Source organism: Grus americana, chromosome 14 (assembly GCF_028858705.1).
Source record: "Grus americana isolate bGruAme1 chromosome 14, bGruAme1.mat, whole genome shotgun sequence".
NCBI classification, from domain to species: domain Eukaryota; kingdom Metazoa; phylum Chordata; class Aves; order Gruiformes; family Gruidae; genus Grus; species Grus americana.
In genome coordinates, this window is record NC_072865.1 from 13054240 (window position 1) to 13076924 (window position 22685).

Consider the following 22685-nt stretch of genomic DNA (forward strand, 5'->3'; position numbering starts at 1 on the left):
TGCATTTCTGTTAAATATTTGGACTCTGTGCAAGCATTAGCTTTTCAGTAATTCAGCCACATCTTGCTGGTAATTACTCTTCTCCTGCTTAGGAGTTTAGAATAGTAACACCTAGTACTATACTAAATGGATACTTAATAAGGCAACATTATAATAGGACTCCCATGGAATTACACATTACATTAACACCAAATGAGTTCATTCTGAATTCATTATGAATGATTACTCTGAATACCAAAGGAATTAATAATCATTAGCCATTTACTATGGAGGGTTGCTGAATAATCATCACAAACAGCTGTATTAAGAATTTACAAGCATTCGTGATCAAGTTTCATTCTGAAAGAATCATTAAGTGTAACTTTCTTTTCACTGGAGAGTTCCTACTTTTATTCTGAATCTGTTCTCCTTGTTCAATTGCATTCCAGTTCTAAAAGCCCTTCAAAGATAGTCACTCAGCCTAGTTCATTCGCTAATGGAATTACTTTCCTTATCTCCATTTTGTCTTTGAGTGTATCTCAGTTGGCTTTATACAACACATCTGAAAGGTTAATAAACTTTAAAGCATGCTGGGAAACATTCAAGGGCAGGGTGACTCCAACATGACAAAAAGAATGCAAAAGCGTTATATTTATGACTTTGTGGCAAGTAAATTCTGAAAGTAAAGACATCCAAGGCCTTTGATTTGGTTCCTGAAAGTTCCCTCTGTTCCTACTAGCATTTGAAGACTCAGCTATTTTGCATATCAGAGGTAGCTGACTTGGGAGACAGAGGGAATTAACTGCTCGCTTTAGATGAATTTTTCCTTTGGGTATAAGCTTCCACAAGAGTTTTACTTCTTTGACAGCTTATTAATGCTAACTCTCTGCAACAGCTACACAGTAGCAACTCACGTAGTCCTGATCAATTCGGTGTTGAGCCTTTCGGCATAACTTCTCATTGTCACTAGTAGTTTGATTCCTGCCCATAGTCCTGACAACGTACATTCAAATAAGAGATTTACGATGTGTTGATGTTAGATCAGTGACTCAGGTTTCAACGTTAGGTGAGCACAACTGTGAGTGTGTTGTTTTGGGTTTTTTTCCCCGCTCAGTGAGACAAATTCAGTGTAAAAAGCCTGTGTACCTTAGACCTCACAAAATAGGGTTATGCCATTTCCTTGCATTCTGTCTGCAAACAGTGCTGCTCCATCGAAGCATGCCCGCTTTTATTTGTGTTTTGCTATGACAGCTGAATCCACTCAGTGGGTTTCACAAATGCCAGTCTGCCACAAATAGCATTTGCACATAGCGTTAGATTAATTAAATTGTGTTGAAGTGTTAGTTCAACTGCAGATGATTCCCAGTGAATTCAGGGGAGCCAGCATTTGGCCTCTGATCTATAATGTTTAATTAAATCTGTATGAAGCAGTCCTGTGTCTTATTGATTGCCAAGATAGCAATACAAATGTATTTGTGTTTAAGCAAAGGCTAATGCTGTATGATATGTCAGTGATGCCATAAACCAATGCTTAGGAAATCACCTTCATTTAGAACTATGTTCCAAAATGAAACATATGAAGATAATTGCTTGTATAAATACCGATATATTTTTATATATTGTGTAAATGTTACATCTCTTATTGAGCTGATTATAACCAGCTCAGGGGGGAATTACTTCTTTTTTTAATACAGTTAGAGAATGAGGAGATCGGCAATCTGTCTTGGAGATTCAGTAGTGGCTCGGGCTAGTTGCAAACCCTGACATGCCCTAACTGAAGTCAGGGGTTTACATGGGTGAGGTGGGCAGTCAGTGTAGGACACGCTGTCTGGCATAAGGGGCCCTGACAGTTGGCCACCAGATGGCAGACGCAGTCTCCTATAGAATAAAGATATTTTCTTTGACCTACATAAAGAACAGCTGCATCTTTCTCCGTTGAAAATGACAGATAGTGCCAAGTACACTGAAGATAATGGCCACTTTCTGAGAGCTGTTTTCAGCTTTTACCCCTGGAGCTTTTTATTCTTTTGCCTTTCTGTGTTACGATTCTCACCTTATGCCAGGGAAATATCTTTTATTTTTCCACTGGTCTTAGTTATAGCTGTTAATTCAGTTGGATTTGAACTGAGTTCTGTTAAGCAGAAGTATAACATAACTAAGGTTGTTTGCAGTACTGTGCAGGCTCTACATTGTAGTAGTTGGAATAGATTAAGTACATATAATGTGTTTAAAATACATGTATATGTAGACATAAATTTATTCTTTTTTTTTACTGGATAATTTTGGAGTTCTCTGTGACATTTAGTTCAACGACCAGCCCACCAAGGATGAAGCACTGCTGTAGAGGTATACAAAAGCAACGTCACATGCTCACAGCTCTGAAGAGGCAGAAGAATTACGAATATTGTAAATGCAAAGTGTAAGGTCATTAAATGGATACTGGTTTTAGCTGAAACTGAAGAGATCAGGACTTGGGTGACTAACCTTAGCAACTGTGCAAGTGACCGTAACTTCAGTAAAGTCAGAGGCCCTCCATTCTTTTATTCTTGGAATAAACATTGTCCTGACTCAGTATTTGGAAGACTACTTAAACGAATTCTTCATTCTCCAATACACTATTGAATTTCATTATATTTTATAATGAAAAAAAAAAGGCAGGAATGAAAATAAGGATTTCTTTCAGAATAAGTGAGCAGAAACATGGGTGCAAATTTGCAATGCACATTAAAAACTCCTCTGCACAGACAGGTACAGATGATGTCACATTTGCTCAAAATTTGTTCTAAACTAATTCTGATCCTGAGCAGCCAGGCAGAGTAAACAGATTTATTAACTGTGTAGCCTTATCTTTATGTTTGGATGGATGTTTGCAACCTGCTCTGGAACTCCCATGTACAGCGTAGCATACAACTCCTTGGAGGTGAATAAACTCATATTTAGTGTGTGGCAAGAGCGACCCACCCAGTCAAATAGTTATTCATGGGTAATTTACTGTCCTACGCCCTGGCTCTATGCCCACCACATTCCCACTGCAGGCAAGCTCTAAGTATTGTATAACTATGTAGATGTCAGCATTTTATATCACATCACAAGAAAGCTATCAATAGAATTTGATCTTTATAGAGAGAGAACATAAAAGCTCAAGTACTGTTCATATAATCTGATTATCTTTTTCCTGTTTCACAAACTGTGGCTTTTTCTTATCCAGTTTGATCTATCTTCCAAGGTCCATGTGGTGTTACTACGCCAGTGGTATTGTCCCCCGATAAGTGTTATGTAAACAGAAGAGTTTATGGCTTGAATTAATTTACCTTCTTCATAGGGTTGTGCATGTCTATCTGGAGCTCTGAGAGCCCAGTGCGAGACAGAGGCCTTCGGTGCTCAGCTAATCTGAGGACAGTCTTGCTGGTCACCTGCTCTCCAAAAGCACAGTTGGGGCTGGACACCAGGTATCTTTCAGTACACACAGAGCCACACAGAGATGGCACGAACCTTAACTAGGGATGTACTCAGCCAGTTGTGCTAAGCAGCTGTAAAGATTCTCACAGCCCATCAGTGGAGCAAGTGTAAAACTCCCTGGGTGACTGTTTGAAAGTAAATGGTTGCTCAGAGCTCTCATGGTTTGCTTCTAAGGGCTTCTTTATTATAAGAATGTTTGCATTAATGTGTCATCCTGTGGACGTTGGGTTAATGCCTGGACTTAGGATTTCTTACTGGCTGCATCATCCATTCACTATGTCATAAGCTCTGATAGCTCATTTTTTTTCTTAGTGTTTCAGCTTTCTCATGTATGAAATAGGCTTGATGATACTTTTCTCTAAACGGTATTTTCGAATCTGTGTATGACTGAAATTACTAGGGGTTTTGCCTCTATTAGTGGCATAGATTTTACAGTATGGTAGCTTAACTGGTATATACTTAGCTTTACCATAGCAATAAGAACTGAGGCTTCTATGCATGTGCAACCACTTCATTGTTTTCCATGCTAATGCTGTTTTTCTCTATATAGATATGGCCTAGGCATCTGGGTCCAGCTGATAAAGTTTCCTTGTCAGTTGTCTGCTCCTGCACAATTGGCCATTGAGTTCAGCAATCTTGGTATTAAGCTGAAGGAGTTCTAATTAAAAAACTAAGTGTCAAATATGATTGAGGGACAGTCAGAGTCATTTTGCAGACACTTTTAAATCAAAAGTGCAAAGGAAACACTGGGGTGAAACAAGTTTCTCTGTTCCTTCCCTGAATCTTATGTATTTGTAATTGATACAGAAACCCCCAGTTTCGTACTTTTCTCCCACACTCCTGTGTTTTGAATGCTAATCACAGGACACGGAGAACATTCACAGAGGGAAGGTATACGGCTCTCTTCTATTTCAAGTATGGAGACATCCTTTTAATTGCATGCAGACAGCAGATGGTATGGCTTTTGTGGCGTCATGAACTCCAGCACAATATAGTCAGCCACTGCACAGCGTGGTACAATTTAAAGCTGAGTAAATATGGGGAGAATGAAGGGTTAGGGGTGGGAAGGCAGTAGTTCCTAGGACATTTGTTCCATTTTTATTTTACAAATTGACCATGATTTTGTTATGCTTTATTCTTGTTCACTTTCTGCATCTGTTCTAGAAAACTGCTTTCCTGCCAGGAGCATACACACAAACAAATAGTTCTAAAAGGATCGTTGTCAACTTCAAACACATCTATACTTGAAAGTTTTCTTTCATAAGAAGATGTAAGATTTTGAAGTTAATTTCAGACTTCAGAAGAGGAAGTAGGTTAAAAAAAATTCCAGAAATAATATAAATTCCCAACTAATGAACATGAGGTAAGCTCTTTTCCAGTCCACAGGTATAAACTCTCACAAAAATGACTCAAAATTTTCTGAAGCTTTTTCTGATCAGACAATTCTTTTCCATTAGAAGTCCCCTTCTTGCCTGATTCAGACTTTTCACCAATCTGTCATTCTGGAATCCCTCTCATTTGTCCCCTATAAGGAAAAGTTTTGAAACTCCAAAAATTTTCCTAAGACAGGAAACATTTTCCTATTCAAACGTCATGTGCCCTGTGTATTCTGTAATTGGTTTAATGGTTGTATAACTTACAGACAGCAGAGGCTTTGCATAAAAGAAAGCAGCTTAGTAAGTGTAATAAAAAATTAATACAAATTAGAGAGGAATTTTTTCATTGAGTTGCAACATACCCTGACAAGTAATATGCCATTAAGTATATATGTATATATAGCAAATATATTTAAAGTTTAATAAAACCTTCACACACACACCAACAGATGCTAATTTAAGGAGTTATTGTGCACACTGGTATGCTGTGACAAAACAGTTGGGTACAGGCTGTCTTATTTCTAGCTCCTCTTGAATGTAATGCTGGTATGATATAATCTACATCCAGTCCCGAATCTGTGAGGCTACATCCAGACACAGCCAGTATGTGACCATAGGAGAGAGGACCCATAGGAGGGAGGATTCAATAAGAGGCACCATTCTGTCTCAGCTCGGTAGAACAGCTTCCAACTAATCTTCACTCTCCAACATGCAGGATTTAGAGCACAGGCTGAGGGAGTGTACAACTGACTGTGTGAACTCAAAGACAATGGTATTGGTAATACAACTGTTAGATGTAGCAATGCTTCTAATTTGTATAGTTTTACAATAATGATGTACCATGATTTATGATATTTAACATTTTATGGAAATTTCTTCCCATTACTGAAATTTGTCTCATTCTTTGACAGAGTGGAGTATGGATAAGTCTATTAATTAGAAATACAGAAATGGTTACATAGAATACATTAATTTGAGAGTATACCAAGGAGAGCAATAGTGAAGTTTAGTGGACTTTTGTTTTCCATGTTTTTAATCACCCAGCCTACGTTCCTGTTCTTCTGATTAGTTTCTTGATTCTAAATAGACATGTTCTCGCATTAGCATGTGGGGTTAAATCAATTGCATTTAAGAAATGGAACCCGCTTTGCATACAGCAAAATGTTGAATGCTGTTATATATTTCTCCAGACTTCTATAAAACCAGGGAAAAGTAGATTTTCAGCTCCTTCCCAAATTTATTACTTTTAATTAAAAAAAAAATAAAATTCCAATCTATGACACCATTTTCACATAAATCCTAGGAATGTTTTTGTTCAGATTAAAAATTGTTGGTCTATATCCTCAGCCAGTGGAGCTATGCCAATACACAGCAGCTGGGAATTTCCTACCCTGCTATCTGTGTGTAGCAATGGATTCATTAGGCATAGGACATCTCCTGTATGCATTCTAAATTACCCAGCAGACTCCCTGAATTTTAACATATGGTTATCTTAGATAAATCAGAGCTCTGATTTTCCAAAATAAGTGTATTTTTTGTACTTTGTGCAAACATTTGCTAAGCAATACAAAGCACTATTTGTCTCTTGATATTGCCATGGTGCCATGTACTAAATCTAATGCACTTTACATCCAAGTAGTGTAAAATACTTCATAATTCTTTTTTCTGTGTGGAGATAAGGTAAGACATGTGCAGGTGCAGTAATTTACCCAGAATCTTGTAATTGCCCATATCCTACTGGAATTACTTAGGAATCTGTGCAGCTTGTTTCATATTTTCATATTTTAACTAATATAGGGTGTGCTTCCAAATAGAGCAAGGCTGTGATCTCAGGACACTGCTTTGAAGCAGTTTCATTATAACATATTTTAGCATTATTCCATCCTGACTGCAATGTCAGTGGAATCTTCAAGGTAAAAGTATATCACTTTGTTTAAATATGCACTAAAACCAAAACTGAGCTTTTGTCCTTGATTTCTGCTGATCTCCAGATTATTGTTAAGGATATATAATTGAATTATAACCTTGATTTTCATACAGGTCAATGGCATCCAGGCTAGTGACTCACACAGATCATAAAAGTCTATTTCTAAGGGGTGTGGGTATAGGTGGGCTGAACAGCTTGGGCTGGTTTATAAAAAGGAGGGCCTCAAGCCATCTGCACTTATCCATTCTTCTTTGTTCCAGCTGCTATTCTGCTCTACCAGCCACATCACCAGGGCAACATGGCATTCACAGGCAAATATGAATTCGAAGGTGATGAGAACTATGATGACTTTGTGACGAAGATTGGTAAGTATGTCTTGGGGTGTAAGTCTTAAAGGTTATAAATTAGTTAAATATACTTTAAAAAAAAAAAGTTTTTTTCTGAAATGTACTGAGATCAACAGGGGCTGAGAACTGGTAGGAGTGCTCTGCACTTCGGCAAGGAAATGCAGTTTTCATTCTTACAAGAAGCACTATCAGCCATAGGAAACAGTCCTGTTCTACAGGAATAGTATTCCTTTTCGGTGGCAGCAGAACGGTGGGCCAAGATGTGTGCAGTATAATGATCATGAAGATCACTTTTTGTATCCTTAGTATTCATCGGTGAGAGTATAAAGTTAATATGAAAATGCTTGTCAAAATTGTACACAGGAACAGGTTTCTCTGAATGCTTTCAGAAGACTGTGCAAACATGTTTCAGATTACCCTGTAAAGTCTCTTGGGGGGACACTATATGCGCATAAGTTCAGTGGTTGTGTTCATTTATTTAAAGAACAATAGCAAATAGGTATGTGCAGCTATATAGCAAAGGGACCAAGTTTATACACATTAAATTCCACTCATCTGTATGCGTCAATTAAGTAGAAGGGAATATTTATATATAGTTTGTATGTAAATTTAGTCTGTGTGTCATTTCTCAGGGAAAAGCATACAAGACCAAAACATTATTTTAGCAAATGTATTGACGTACCTATATCTTCCTTTATACCAGTAATTTAAACTCTGAGCTTTGATACTGCTGTAAAAAAACCCCACCAAACCAACAACAAAACTCAGATGCTCAGACATCAGTGCCTGAGAACAAGCATCCTATAAGCATGCTTCAATTCAAATACAGCTGGTAGGTTATTAGATTTGCTAAACTGTATGTTTCTATTGATTAAGGTCTCCCCAGTGACAAGATTGAAATGGGAAGGAATTGCAAAATAATCACTGAGGTGGTGCAGAATGGAAATGACTTCACCTGGACACAGCATTTCCCAGGAGGCCGCACCACGACCAACACATTCACAATTGGCAAGGAAGCAGACATGGAAACAATGGGTGGGAGAAAATTCAAGGTAAATTAATTTAGCTCTTCAGTTCTGTGCTGCTTCAGTTGGTTTTTAATTTAGGGTGAAAATCAAATATGTCTCAAGGATGTATTCCTTAAATTGCTTTTTTCCATGTATCATAGCTTAGAAACATATAATTTTCCCCCCATTTCTTGATGCCCCTAGCACAACATCTAAATCTGATTTTAAAGAGAGCTAGAGCTTCAGAACTGTATGTACTAATAAAGAAAGAGGGTAGAAAGTCAAGCATCTACTGGTGTCACAGCTCAAGCAAACATAATGCTCATTAAAACTCTCAAGAGCTGGTTGGCAGCTGTGTCATTGACCAGCACCATACAGCAACTGCAGCACGCTGAGGAGAGTGCTGCAATTGCTGGCTGTGCCCGTGCCTGTCAGCAGTGCTAACCTTTTGAAGTCACCTATGCCTGAGCCTTAAACACAAGACTGTGTAAAGTGAAGGGGGAGGGGGAAGCAGAATAATCTCCATATCCTCCTCCTTGCTGGAGGTACAGAGCGACTTGCAACTTAAGCAGCCTCTAGTGAGAAGAAAGATTTCACAATATTGATCTGCTCCTGTCATGGAAAAAATCTTGATACAAAACCTGCTGTAAACTGGTTGCTTTACTTACTTTATTCATTTCTCATCTATTTAAAGGGATGACAGTTTGGGACAGGTAAACTCTGTATTTTTGAGGTGTCCAGAACCCTATAATAGACTCCTGGGTAAATGCTTTATACATATTGAAGAGGTAGGAAAACCAGCAATTGCATGAGGGACCTGTGACAAACTGAGAATAGCAATAGCATTGCATGATTTCCACAATGCTTTTTTAGTCAGACCTTTCTGATTATGTGAGTAGAAACCCCATGTCTTTGGCTTTGAGAAATCTTTGTGAAACCTAACAGATAGAATAAAACACAATCCGACTTGGTCAATTTATTGCAAACTTAACAATTTTGAAATAATACAAATTCCATTCTCTTCTTTTTGGACCTGGACAGTTCAGCAGTCTAAAGCCTATTAAGCAGCCAAAGATGGAGGCAGAGTAAATGACTCTCAGCAGAGAAACCATTGCCTCTTACTATAGTGTTGCTAAGCAGTGCGTAAACTAGTAAGATGGTTTTCTTGTACCTGGTAAAAAATGTCCACTCATCTCTTCATTTTGCAAATTACTTTCTCATCCTCTAAATATGACTGGCTTATCTGTCTTTATTACTAAAAGCAGAGGCAAGACTGACCAGTTACACAGACAAGACTCATTTTGTGATGGAACTACATACCTAGTTTTGGCAGTCAGTTGAGCTGCTGTAGTATTTGTGATCTTCATGGTAGCATCCTGGCATACTTCTTCCATACAGAAGCAGCTCTTACAGCAGTTGGCACATATCATAATGTAAAGGTGTGACTGCAGACCGTGCAGTTATGTTCACCTCTTCTTAAATGAGCGAGATAAATTCTCATGTAGTTAGAGGTATGAAACTCAGCATCTAGGGTAAAGATTTACATCACTTGTCCACAGTGACTTTTGTGCTGCTTGCAGGCAGGTTATTAGCATCTAAGAACGCCACTTCAAAATTAACTCGTACAATCATGCCTTTTACTTCACTGTCAAAACAAGAGAACCACATAAAACACTGAGGACTGAAGGAGAAGCATAGTCGGTAGTCAGATCAGTCAGAGCTATGAATGAATGTTGTGTAGATTATGAAACTTGCATGTATTGTTAGAGGAACATTTTTCTATTTATATTGTGAACATTTAAGAACTAAAGCACAAGGATTTTAGTCTTGTTCATGAAGCTGCATGTGTAATATACAACTACTACTTTAAAAGTAAAAACTTTAAGCATCACATGTACAGATGTTTGCAGTGTATCTGATAATATAAATGCCAGTAACCCCAGGGAACATTAAACCTTTCTCTATTACAGGCAACTGTTAAAATGGAAGATGGGAAAATTGTAGCTGATTTTCCCAACTATCATCATACTGCAGAGATTTCTGGAGGAAAGCTGGTAGAGGTGAGTTCTCAAATATCCAGGTTAGGGGTATTTTTATAAACTAAAATACTCTACCTCCCAAAAAAAAACCTAAACCAAAAACCAAACAACAAAACAACAACAAAACTCAAGAGCAACAGGCTTAAACTTTTGAGTTTAGAAAAAATCTTTAAAGCAAAACTATTAAATAATTTTCTCCTTCACTCTAGATAATTTTCTACCATTTTTTGCAGGTTTAATCAAAAAATTAAATGAACAAACTTCTCATCGTATATTTTTAATAAACTTGAAACGTAGATCTTGCATCTTGGGCACATACATTTTTATAGCTGTAAGACTGAAATATTCCCAAGCTGCCATGTCTCTGACTGTATTCGCTGTGCCTATACCTCAAGAATAGAAAAGAATTATATATAAAACTTTTCACCTACTACTTAGATGTTTCTATAAAGTTATTAACTTTGTTTCATTCTTAGAAAACTATCTAGCTGCAACTCCTTGCAGAATTTCTGTAGAACCCTATTTCCTTAGTCTTAACAAAGGAAAAAAAAAACCAGAACAAAACACAGCAGAGGTTGGATTTCAAGTAGTATCCTATTTTATCAAGAAAATGGCAACATAGCTTCGTAAGATTACTGAAACTACAATACTTATAGTAAAACATGTAAACTAGATAGGATTGTCAAACATGATTTCTGATTCTCAAAATTTTTCCTGCATTGACTTGTCTGTGCCAGTTACATGTGTCTGAGTGCATCTTCAACAGAGACTAACCAGAAGTGACTCTGTGAAGCAAGAAAGAAAAGTGTCAATCATTTATTGCTTTTGGAGAATAATTATCTCACTTGTCTGAAACCCTGATAACTTGGAGTTGGTGAAGCCATGTCTAACACGGGATACATTTAAGTTATCCCTAAACCCCTGTTTAGAAGGTCTGCTTGTTGTGTAAGTGTATTTTTGCACTGTGTATTTCAGAGTTGACAAGGACATTCAGCTTAGTTTCTAGCTATGTCATCTACCAAAGGATAAATGTTGCTTCAGTAAAGGACAGGTTCTGTAAGCCAGTCAGCAAGTCTTTTCATTTGTGACACTGAAGCTCTAATAACACTGTTCAACCAAATTTTTGGTTTGATCTTTATTCCAGATTTCTACTGCTTCTGGTGCAGTCTACAAAAGGACCAGCAAAAAGATTGCTTAAGGCAGTAAAGCCAGTCTCTTCCAGTGTACTGAAAACCAAACAATAAAAATAAATAAAAGTGTTAATTGTCTTTCCCTCTCTTTCTTTGTATAACAAACATGAAGAATTGTTTTTGAGTCATGTTATCCTCAACGTTAATGCTTACCCCATTCCTAAAGATCTGACAAATACTTAGAAAAATCAGAACACAAAAATCAAAAGATACAACAAAGCATTTAGTGATGCGGCTTCTCCAGTCTAAGTGTTTCAGGATATGATGCATACTTGGCATATTCAAATGTTGTCTACCACCTACTTAATAGAAGCTCTATTCAGCTTCTGTCTAGAGGACAATACTTTGCCCAAAGCGTACATCAAAATGCAAGACCTGATGAAGTCTTTTGCCCTATTGCTGGTTGGAAAGCAGAAATTTAGGAACTTGAAAACAAGAGAAAGTCAGTTTATCACTCATTAAAAGATATGCTTTCACACTGCTAGCATAATTTTCTCATTCTCATCAGTATTGCCTCTTGACCCAAATTCTTAGAGGACATTTAAGGTTTTACAGACAGACTCCTGTGGGAAAACTTAGGGTGTCTTATTTTCTCAATGCAATCCTGCTATTTACATAGAGTGCATGTGAAAACCCATTTTCTTGAACACAGTAAGAATTAAATATAACACAGTTTTTGGATTTGTTGTTCCGAATCACTTCTGGCCAACACCTTGTCCACAAAGCTCTTCCCTTTTCAGACTCCCTTTTCCAGCTGTCTTGCCTTCTGGATCCACCTAGCTGCTTGCCCTCACAAGCTAATCAGTAGTTAGCCAGGGCACTTGTCTTGTGTACACAAAATTTCATTGACTGATAATCCCAATCATTTCAAGTATCTTGAAGTAAAAGAAAGGCTTTTAATTACTTATGTTTTTCTTCAATGGAGATTACTAAGCTTTCCAGCTGCAACAAGGCTTCTTCCAGGCTCCATTGGTTTACCCAAAACAGGCTGCACATCTTACAACCAGGCATTGCTCAATATATTACTTACCCTGTTTCCAAGGCAAAGCATAATGCTGGACTCTAATTAGAAAAGCACACATCACAGCTGAAACCTGTTCAATCTTGAGACATTCTTTTGGTACCTGCAACACACAGATCTACAGACTTAAGAGAATTTAGTTGAAATTCAGCCTCTTCAGTTACATACGGTCATACTGAGAAGTAAGGGATCTTTTCAGGCTTACTCCTCATTTCAGTTCAAGTCAGCTTGTGTATTCCTCTGTGAATAATAATGTGACATCTTAGAACATCTGGATTTAGAATGTACCCATCACAGAATAACCTATAGAGTTAGGCACAGGTAAATACTGGGCAAGTATTACACAAAACTAAAGCTCATACTAGAACTAAGGGATGGTGGTGTTTTGTCTGAACCATTCACACCCACAAGAACTTGCTCTGAAGAAGATGATGCTGACAACATGGTGATTCCCTGCTTTGAAAACAAAGCAGCCACTATTCCAGTTCTAGAAGCAACTACTTTAGTGGTGTGACACCAGCACCTTTTGTTTTCATATTCTGCATGTGATCAAGTAACCCTCCATTATACAGGCAACAAAGCTTTGAAAGGAAGGAGGGGATTTCAGATAGCATATAAGGGGTGCTTTCACATGAGGAAAAAAGCAATACTGCGTTTTCAACTGGAGGACAGTCTTTAGGCTTATCTTGAAATGGCAGTACAGAGAGCAAAATAAACACCCCTTAAAAAAAAAAAAAAGAAAAAACTTGTGCAAAATTATCACTAAGAATCCATCAGTGTTTGGCCCATATTTGCTAGTAAAAAAAAAAAGCACTAAACGAAATTTTATTAAGCAACACCTGTACACTTTACTGATGAGTTGATTACACTGATCAAAGAGCATTATATCAACTTTGAATTGTTCGCTACAGTGTGTAAAAAAAAAAAAAAATCAAAGTGACTGACAACTTTGCAAACACCAAGTTGTGGCTTTCTCACAAATAGGGAGATGGTAGTAGCTTCCGTTTCCTGTTTAAAAAAGCAGCAAGCTGCAGCTGTAATTTTTTAAAATAAGTTCATTTTAACCTTTGATGCCTGATTAACATTAGCAGACTTTTTTCCATCTGTATCCCTGCTGCAGGTCTTGTCAGGCCTCACTACTAGAGTTTTTTAATTTTAACATCAGCTTTCTCACATTTGGTTACATCTGCAATGTCCTCCCATGTAAGGGGGGTAACTAGTGCCATACCATGTTTTGTATTCCTAGCCACATTTCACTGCATTTGCATTTGTAGCAGCCTTTCTTACTTCAAAGTCTGCCAGGGAATTACAAGTTAATCAGCATGTAAAAATTCTGATCTATGACTGCGCTGCAACTGACAGCATCAAACAGCACAAGGCCAAGGTGGGAAGTTTTGCATCCATTTGTGTAAAAATTAACTCGGCTTTGTGTGCACCTCTGCAGCTCCCTCCAAAAGTAATTGTGGCAAAAAGTCTTCATAAAAGTGTCTTTAGGTTGGCTGAACTACGTTTGCTCTTCCTGAGGAGGTATGTTTTCACAAAGGAAAAAAAAATTACAGTCACATGAAAAAGTATTTGCCTGGAAATTAAATGTGTGGAATTGCCACCAACATTTAAAGCATTCTGGGGAGAACTGTCAATCAAAGCAGTATTGGGCCAACTCTCATAAATCTTTTCCTTTTCAGAGTCTGCTGTTGGACTTAATCTGCCCCAACTCCACCCATGATACAATGGCACAAACAGAACCTAGAACTCAATGGACAATTCCTGCTTAGTAGATACAGTCACCAGAAGATTGAACGTACAACCGCACAAAAGTACTGCCACATATATCATGTTCTTTACCTGTCAAATGACACAAAAAAATACACTGAAGTCTTCTGAAAATAAAGTTTAATATAAATACAAAGCCAAAAGAATAAAAGATTAACTAAATTCTCTAAACATCTAGACTAATATCTGAAGAGTACTGCCTCTTCATTTACAGTTTGCATTTTAAAAAAAAAACAAACAAACAACCAAAACACCCAAACCCAAGAAGATTCCTCTAGCCTGCTGGATGGAAGAAATTATTAACTTGATACCAAAAGTTGCATTCTTGAAAGACAGTTATACAGACACGCATTAGCATGCAGGCTAATTTTTCCCCTCCACGCTAAAACACCCTTAAAAAGAATTCTCTAAAAATATAATTTAAAACAGCAGTGTGACACGTGACTTGGAAAAATTGCCCCAAGTCAGTAAAAGCATATTGCACTTCACTTGTATTGCTATCCTGAGAACCTTCAGAGAAAAGACAAACCAAGAGTACTGCCTTCAAACACATTTACAATAGTGGTTGCATATATCAAAACTAAAGTTTCACCTTTGCAGGAGTCTATTTCTTGTAAGTATCTACTGTAACATAAAAAAAAGTCTGTACAGTTTTTTGAACAATCATCCCTGGTTTCAGTTGAGAAAGAAACCTTTGGATATGTGACAGTAGGGGCGTGTCTCATTGCAAAGAAGCAACAGCATCTGCCATTTACCAGCTACATTTTCTAAGGCAATGCTAAGACAGTATTCAAAAACATTCAGCATTGCCTAGCACTGCAATCAAACCCTAATTTCACAGTAAAGTCAACCAATTCCCTATCTTTGCCCCCATTAACACTGGTTCATCTGTCCTGACCTACTGCCAGAAGTCATTGAGCCCAGAAGATGAACTAACTGATGGGAGTGAACCTTTCAAGAGCATTTCTTCAAGTAACATTAAATCCCTGATAAACCTCATGAACTATTTTACTAATAATCTTCAGTCTCAAAAGCAGCAGCATGTTAAAGATCTAAGAGTTGATTTAAAGTTTCACTTTTGTTTCTAAAATACTTGGAGCCAGAATGATGTTCTGTTCAGCGCACCACATTTAGATTCCAAGAGAATTTAAAGTCAAAAATGATTTGATAGTCTTCTGGCCCATTTTTCTTTTTTCCTTTTATTTTAAAGCCTTACTCCTAAACTATCACTCCTGCTCAAAGAAAACAGAAAGGCTTCTACACATAGGTTTTTGCATAAACGAAGTTCACATTTAACTGATACCGATTTCAGTACTTTTTAGTAGAAGCTTCCAGTAGTATGAGCTGCCACTGTTCAAGCAATGCATCACTGAGAGAGGAGAGCACTCCATGTTTTCCAATGACATCCTCTAGGTACATTGCTACTTGGCCAGAAATTCAACAAACCCTCCAGCCCGGCATAACTCTTCAACACGAGCTTTCAGCCAACTCTGACAGTCACTAACTGAAGACTAGAAGGAAGTAATCTCCACAGAGTCTCTACACAGATGCCTCTCAAAGCAACACTGAGTGAGGTATATTAATGAATTTCTATTTGTCTCTCTCACTAAGAGCCAGAGGTACAACCCTTGGCAGAAAGGCACCCAGGTTTCAGTGATCAGTGGATCCAATCAACGTCCTCTGAATGAGCGAGTCAGAAGGATTCTGTTCCTTCGTGATTTTCATTCAGATACACATCTTGTATCACACACAGTTTCTTCTTCACCTTCTACTCATAACACCTTTTTCCATCGTCGGTATTTATCTGTCAAAACAACCAGCTGCATATGAGTGATGACCACTGAAGTAACTACTGCCATAAGCTGTGGAAATGCAGTGTCTGGGCTCTGTTCCTAAGGCCACCTGCACAGCAATGGGCGTTTGGATGGGTAGAACCTGGGCAGACGGCCGAAGGCTGGCCTGAAGAGCAGCGTGGGAGTCAGCACTCCCAGCAAGCAGACCGCTGGGCCTGTGTGCCTGCAAGGAGTCACGATAAGCAGAGCACAAATCTTGCACTGGTGACTGGAACTGGGAAAGCGTAGCTGAATGCTGGGCTAACGGATGATAACTAGATTGCTGGAAGAGAACTTGAGTAGTGGCTTGATGGCTCAGATTTCCCGCTGCTTCCTCTTCTCCATGTTGAATTGATACTTGCTTTTTTATGTTACTGGCTTCTTTGATATCATTGTCATAATATCTGAAACAAATAAGTAAGATTTATCAAAGAGAGAAGTTCTCAGAGCTTGCATATATCCCAAAGTTTTCATCAGTCAGACAACACCATCAGCTTTTTGGCCCTAGCTGTATATGGTGATCCTCAGCTGCTTTCACACTTTATTTCTAATTATCCTGCTGCAATCTTCACACACTAACAACAGGTTTATGGATCATTTTACATACATCACAAGTATGTTTTTTACTGATGGACTAGTTATCTTGGAACCTTAGGTCCATAACATTTAAAAATAGTGTAAGTATTCGCAGAGTATTGAAGTGCATAGCTGTAAGGGAACAAGGGAAAGTCCTGTTAGGAAGAAACATTTTCACACTTTTGATCATCATGAAAAATGATGAAATATTGGAACAAGTTGCCCAGAGAGGTTTGGAAGTCTCTGTCCTTGGAGATAGTCAAAACTTGACTAGACAACACCCCAAGCAGTCTGATTTAACTTCAGTTGACCCTGCTTTAAGTAGGAATTCAGAAGTTACCACCAAGGTCCACTATCACTCCCAACCTAAATCATTCTATTAAGCTTTTTAAATTTTCTGTTAAGACTACGTGCTCGTATACCAGACCAGTATTGATGCATTGCAGTCATATCCTTTACTGGAAAAAAGACAAAGAATAGTTCTGAAATGTCACCCTACTTGATGTTAGAGATACACTAGTGTCTCTCTGCAGCAAGTATATTGCAAGTACAGTGAGAAAACAAGGGGAAAAAAGCTTTCATCAACCGTCTGTAAAAGCTTCCATCCAATCACACAGACAACCAGTTCAAGAAAACACTGAACACTAAATTGTGCGCTCCGTTACACATTGCAAATATTGTTAGAATACAGTATTTAGTAAAGTGACCTGATTTTTCCCTTTTATTCCTCTCCCCAACTGAAGATGGAGATTACCAATGTAATACTATACTACCTTAATTATAGCTAAACAATTACTTAAAAAAAAAAAACTAAAAGTGTATTAACATCTTCCTAAGAGCACAAGCAGGTTACATTCTTTCTGATCTTACATGAGCATCATTTCAATGCACTGGGCAAGATGTTCCCAGGAGTAACATGTTAGCAATTCAAGCTGTGCTGTCCAGGCAGGAGAAATCTGCATACAGATACGTGACGCGCACACACAAGCTGCAGCAATCAGAGATGGCCGAAAATGGAGGAAAGTGTGATCTACAAAAGAAGAAAAAAAAGCAAGGATTATACTCTTACTAATCACTTAAGTGAGTCTATTATGCATATAAATGGCAAAACAGGACAAAATTAAATCCTCAACGTTGTTCCACACATCTCCGAGTATTAACTCAGGAGCAGAAAAAATATCTCAAAAACTGGATGAAGCTTTCCTAAAGATCTCTGTACTACTTGTTTGTAACTATTATCAAGGCTTCACTATAGCTTCTTTCATTTCAGAAAAAGCCAGAAAATAGATTATGCTGACATTTGTAGACTGGTCTCAACTGAACCAGAGTTAGGTACTGACAATCACACACAGTTTTACATTACTGTTGAACCCAGATTATGAGGATGCGCAGTTTGCTGCCTCTCACACAGACAGACATTGGAAGTCATGCTGCAAACCAAGTCACTAAAAGTCACATCGTTCTAAATATGTCATGTTTTGCAGCACAGGATCCTCTAAAAAATAGCATTTTAAAAGATTCATACATTGAACTGTATAATAATATGTCTGCAGCTGACAGTATTTCATACTCCATGGCAGATCAATAATTAGATGCCACTTCTGACAGTCTGTCCAATTAGTGTTCTAAGCTGAAGAAAAAAATTGATCTCATTTAGAGATTTCTGAAAAGAGACAAGAGGCTTATGCACAAGGAAAGGACACCATACCATTGACCATCTGAAATATCTGCGCAGAATGGTTTCTCTTCACAGTTAATTTTGTGCAATCCATATTATGACAACTTTTAAAGCCCTTATCTCTTTCAGATTTGTGCCTTTTGCTAAATGGAAGATGATTCTAGCATAAAACTAAGCCTCTTACCTTGCACTGAGAAATCAAGGAAATAATATGCATATTTCTCCAGAAAGGCTTTGATTTTGGTCAGTGAGGTGATCGGCCAGCCGTTGTGAAGGTCATTCTCGCCAGTGGACGCATAGAGGTAGTAGTCAATGTAGTGTGCTGGTGTTGGTAGGCAGAGGTTCCAGTTGAAGTTTTCCAAAAGCAGCATTTCCATTCTAAGCAATTCTTTTTTGTTCAATACCACATTCACATTGCACATGTATGCCAGGTTATTTAAGTGCTCCAACTTTGGAACTTTATCTTCTTTTTCTTCAAATTTACCTGCCAGAAGAGATGGTTTTCAGATAAGATTTATTGTTATGATTGAGTGTCCAAAAGCCAAAGAACACTCCCCAAACCAGAAAGTCTAATGATAAAAGGTGCTTTTTAAAAGGCCAGGAAAGTACAGTGACAGAAATAGGAAAGAAGCCAGACTGGTCAACATATTCCTATATCCTTTTCATGGTTTTGTTTGTTTGTTTTAACTGTTTGCATAGTAGTGATGCCAAAACCAAGATTATAAACTCATTAGGATGATAAATAGTTTTTCTGACAATAACTGGAAGCAGTTTGCTAAAGGGCATTCAGTCAAGTGTTAAGCAAGCAGTATGGGAAATATACAGCAAAAGAAGATCTAATATTGAGGGGAAAAAATGCTCCTTTGGGTATGGAAGCTAAATGCACATGCTACAAAAAGGAAGACATTAAAAACCCCCAGGCAACACCACCTTTGCCCTTGCTGCTTCAGAATTTCTCTTTGTTCCTTCCTGTCTTGGAGGGCCTCGTTAGCTAAGGTCACTGAGAGGCTAGGAAAAATACACTGTAACCAAGTGATTAACATAAATAATTCCTATGGGGTTAGGAGAGAGCATACATTTTCAGAGTCAAGATAGCTGAGCAAAGCTGCACCTTTTTCTAAACTGTATCTACCAGCCTACTGAAACAGCAGTAGTCTCTAGAACGACTCAATTTTCACCAAAGTGCTGTTCTTTTGTACAGAAAAAATGTCTCATTCTATTTACCCTTCTTTCATAAAAAGTATCCAATATCAGATTTGATTCCCAGGATTAGATCAATCAATAATAAAGCAACGGTGTTACTTTGCTGCAAACTTAAGAAAGCAATTAAGTCTTCTTAAATTCACACTGTTGGTTTACCAAGCCAAAAATGACCTATCTACTAGCCACTCCTTGTCCAAGAGCTAGCAAAAATCAATCAACAGTAACAAGTTTCCAGTACAGCTTAAAGAACAACCCTGCTGCAAAACCCAAACCCATAGCTACTTATAAGTACTCTGTAGTTATTTTTCCTCTTTGTTCTCGAGGGCGTATACTCCATAATTGATTCTTGCTTCAGTTGTCCTTCCATTGTATCTGTAAGAGTCCTCCTTTACCAACACAGGCCAATTGACAAGATACTAGCATGTCATATGGCTTCAGAGTATTCTCATCAAATCTAAAAACAATTAAAACTAGTATTGCACTAGAAAATTGTTTTAAAAGATCTTGCTATCCATTTAGGATAATTCCATCCAAAGCATCTCAAGTGTATTAAAAACCTGACAATCTTCTGTACTATTAGCAGCTTAAGTGTCTTTTTAACACGTTTAAAAATGGATTTTCCATCTTTGAACCTGTTCAGGTATCATGGATATGAAATGCATTCAAAGTGTAACATAGCAGCCACCCCACTATAAAAGAGCATAACAATAACAATGAAAAACAAAATTAATCCATCATATGAAATAGAACAGGATTGTGGGCGCGCTGTCAGTAGAAAAAACCTTAAAAATTCAGGAGTCTGTATATACATGTTCCTGAATCTCCTTGTCACCTGAATTTAAAACTGTTTAAGAAAAATGAAATTTGAGAGAAAATTTAACCCTTTGTTTTTTTCCCCACAAGGTGATGTCACAGCCTGATACAGCAATTTAAGAGGATGCTAGCGGAAATAGAAGAAACCACAACATGCCCAGGAAACTAAGGACGCGATCTGTCATTCTGGCTTCCGTAAGTTCTAGTTCCCTCTTTCTTCCCGCTCAACCTTGGAAGTCTCAAAAGGTTACACTATAGTCTGGAGAGCAACACAGTAGTGTTGCGAAGGTATCACACTGATGTAGGGCAAAGCTATTTCACTTGATCAAAATCATTTTTCTTTTAAAGTTAAAATTAATTGGCAACAGTTAAATTTAGTGATTTAGATTACTAGTTATTTACTATTTCCCCCTTCTGCTTTTCAACACACTAGTTCCTAGCTTTAATGTTAGATAACAGCAGCCACTGCAATAGATTGTAGACACTGAGTGTAAATGTAGCCAGGTAAGTTGAAGAAAGACTCCAAAACTGAGTTGGGAAAGGGAGGGAGAGAAATGAACTCAGAAGTTCCACTTCAAATAAACTGTAAAATTTGAACATGAGCTATTTTCAAAGCAACATACAAGCAACTTGATCCCATTTTCTTTCCCAATTCCACCTTGCCCTAAACATTTTGTTTCCAAGTTTAACAAGCACTTCCCACCTATTTTTAAGTTGAAATTTGGAGATGACAGCAAAAGTTTATTCCATCAGACCAAAGAGACCAGAGGCAAGCTGGGAAAGAACAAGTTTAAGATGTTTTTAAAATGCAGCGTGTCCTTTTCCAGTTCCCTAACGTGAAGATATCAGAATATACTATTCCTATTTTTGTTCCTTCAGTTACACCAGAAACTGAGATTCTATGCACAGCATGTTTATGCTGAGAGAACCAGGACCTCCAAACACAATTGCTGCAAGAATATTAAAGGCTCAGGCAAGACAGTTGCAAGTCTAGCATTGACCAAACAAATAACACTGCCTGGTTTAATCAACATCACGCTTTGGGAAGAAAAACAAAACTGTTTCAGCTACATTATCACCCGGAGTCTGTAGTTTGAAATTCATGAGAACTGTCTATGACTCCTTTGCATGCTTTTGAAATGCCACCGTAGACATCTCAAATTAAAAGTTTGCTGTTGTGTCCTGAGCTCCAGTTTTTGATAAAACCATTTAGTTGTCACTATTGCCCTCAAAAATAGTTTTATTTTTAGGTAACAATCATAAATTAAGCATTGCATTAAAGGCTTAAGTAGTATATGGATGCTGCAAATTTTTATACAAGGAAGCCTACTGAGGTCAATAGGATGAATAAAAGAAGAGGAACACGTAATATAGATTTACATTTGTGACCAACTTTCTTGTAGAATCTAAATAGATGGGGACAGCGTGGGACTTTTTTTTTTTAAGAGTGTGGAATATTACTGTAATTAATGATGCAATGATTTTCCAAGTTACTTTAGATCATGTTCTGTCCCACTCTGAATTCTACAATCAGATGCTCCCCCCCCCCAAAAAAAAAAAAAGTGAGCGCTTTTTATGTTACACATTCACACTTTTGTTTTGATGAATGAAAGCCAGAGTTAAGTCCTATTGTCAAGGGGAACAGGCCTAAGTTATAAAGAGTACACTTCAATAGCACATTTGTCACATTATCAAAATAGCCTATCAATCCATGCGAGCTTTTCACTAGGAAAAACTAAAGGTCTCAGAGGAGCGTCACTGCTATCAAATGCACCCTGAAGAACTGATTAATCCCACTGCGGGATGCAAGAGTCCCTACATGCACCTAGCTGTGCGGCACGCAGTTAAGACTGATAACTGGCAGTTGGGTAGATGATCTTCCTGAGGCTTTGTATGGGTAGCAAAACAAAAGCAGTACATGCAGGCAATTTATTACATTTTCAGAGTCCTTGAGAAGACCAAAAACCAAAAAGGACTGCCAATTTAAAGAGTCATTAAAGTGTAAGTACTTCTTGTTCCATAAACAATTAAAATCAATCCAAAAAAAGGATCAACCAGTCAAGCCCATGGAGCCTAGCACAAAGACCAGACCTAGGGCTGCTTACACAGCTGAAGGACTACTTTTCTTTATTCCTACCTTGTTCCAGAAGGTGGTACAACAAAATTCTGACACTCTCTCCCATGCCACCCCCAGGTACAAACACAGCTTCTAACTGTCCTCTTAGCAAAGCAAGAAAAAAGACAAGCTATTTTAGAGACAGCCCGCCTAATTCCTTTTTCTGCAGTGTCTTGCAAAGGGAACAGTCAGGGATTTTTCATCTATCTGTACAATACCTAGCACACATGCAAACCACTTAGCTCAAGTCACACAAGTTTTTAATGCCTTACTATAGTAAAGTTTAATTACTGAAGAAAATATTCTGCATATGTTACAGCAACAGGGAAATAAAAAAAAAAATTAAGAC

The 22685-nt window shown here is 37.8% G+C and overlaps 2 protein-coding genes across 13 annotated transcripts in view; one reads left to right on the plus strand and one right to left on the minus strand.

Annotated features, from left to right (window-relative positions):
• Positions 1-14150, plus strand: part of FABP6 (fatty acid binding protein 6) — a 47681-nt gene extending 33531 nt beyond the window's left edge. For 5 of the 7 annotated variants that reach the window (XM_054841578.1, XM_054841579.1, XM_054841583.1 and 2 more), the window contains exons 4-7: positions 7002-7106; positions 7965-8140; positions 10066-10155; positions 14031-14150. In XM_054841578.1, coding sequence (XP_054697553.1) covers positions 7002-7106; positions 7965-8140; positions 10066-10155; positions 14031-14120 — 461 coding nt within the window. In that variant the 3' untranslated portion in view covers positions 14121-14150. Of the gene's footprint in view, positions 1-7001; positions 7107-7964; positions 8141-10065; positions 10156-11278; positions 11403-14030 lie in introns of those variants that run through there. The other 2 variants (XM_054841582.1, XM_054841577.1) reach the window with 1 other exon arrangement.
• Positions 14151-14231: 81 nt separating this feature from the next.
• The window catches only part of CCNJL (cyclin J like), a 28470-nt gene continuing 20016 nt past the window's right edge, over positions 14232-22685 (minus strand). For all 6 annotated transcript variants that reach the window (XM_054841573.1, XM_054841576.1, XM_054841571.1 and 3 more), the window contains 3 exons: positions 18389-18688; positions 17397-17556; positions 14232-16354 (listed from right to left, as the gene is read on the minus strand). In XM_054841573.1, coding sequence (XP_054697548.1) covers positions 15919-16354; positions 17397-17556; positions 18389-18688 — 896 coding nt within the window. In that variant the 3' untranslated portion in view covers positions 14232-15918. The remainder of the gene's footprint in view (positions 16355-17396; positions 17557-18388; positions 18689-22685) is intronic.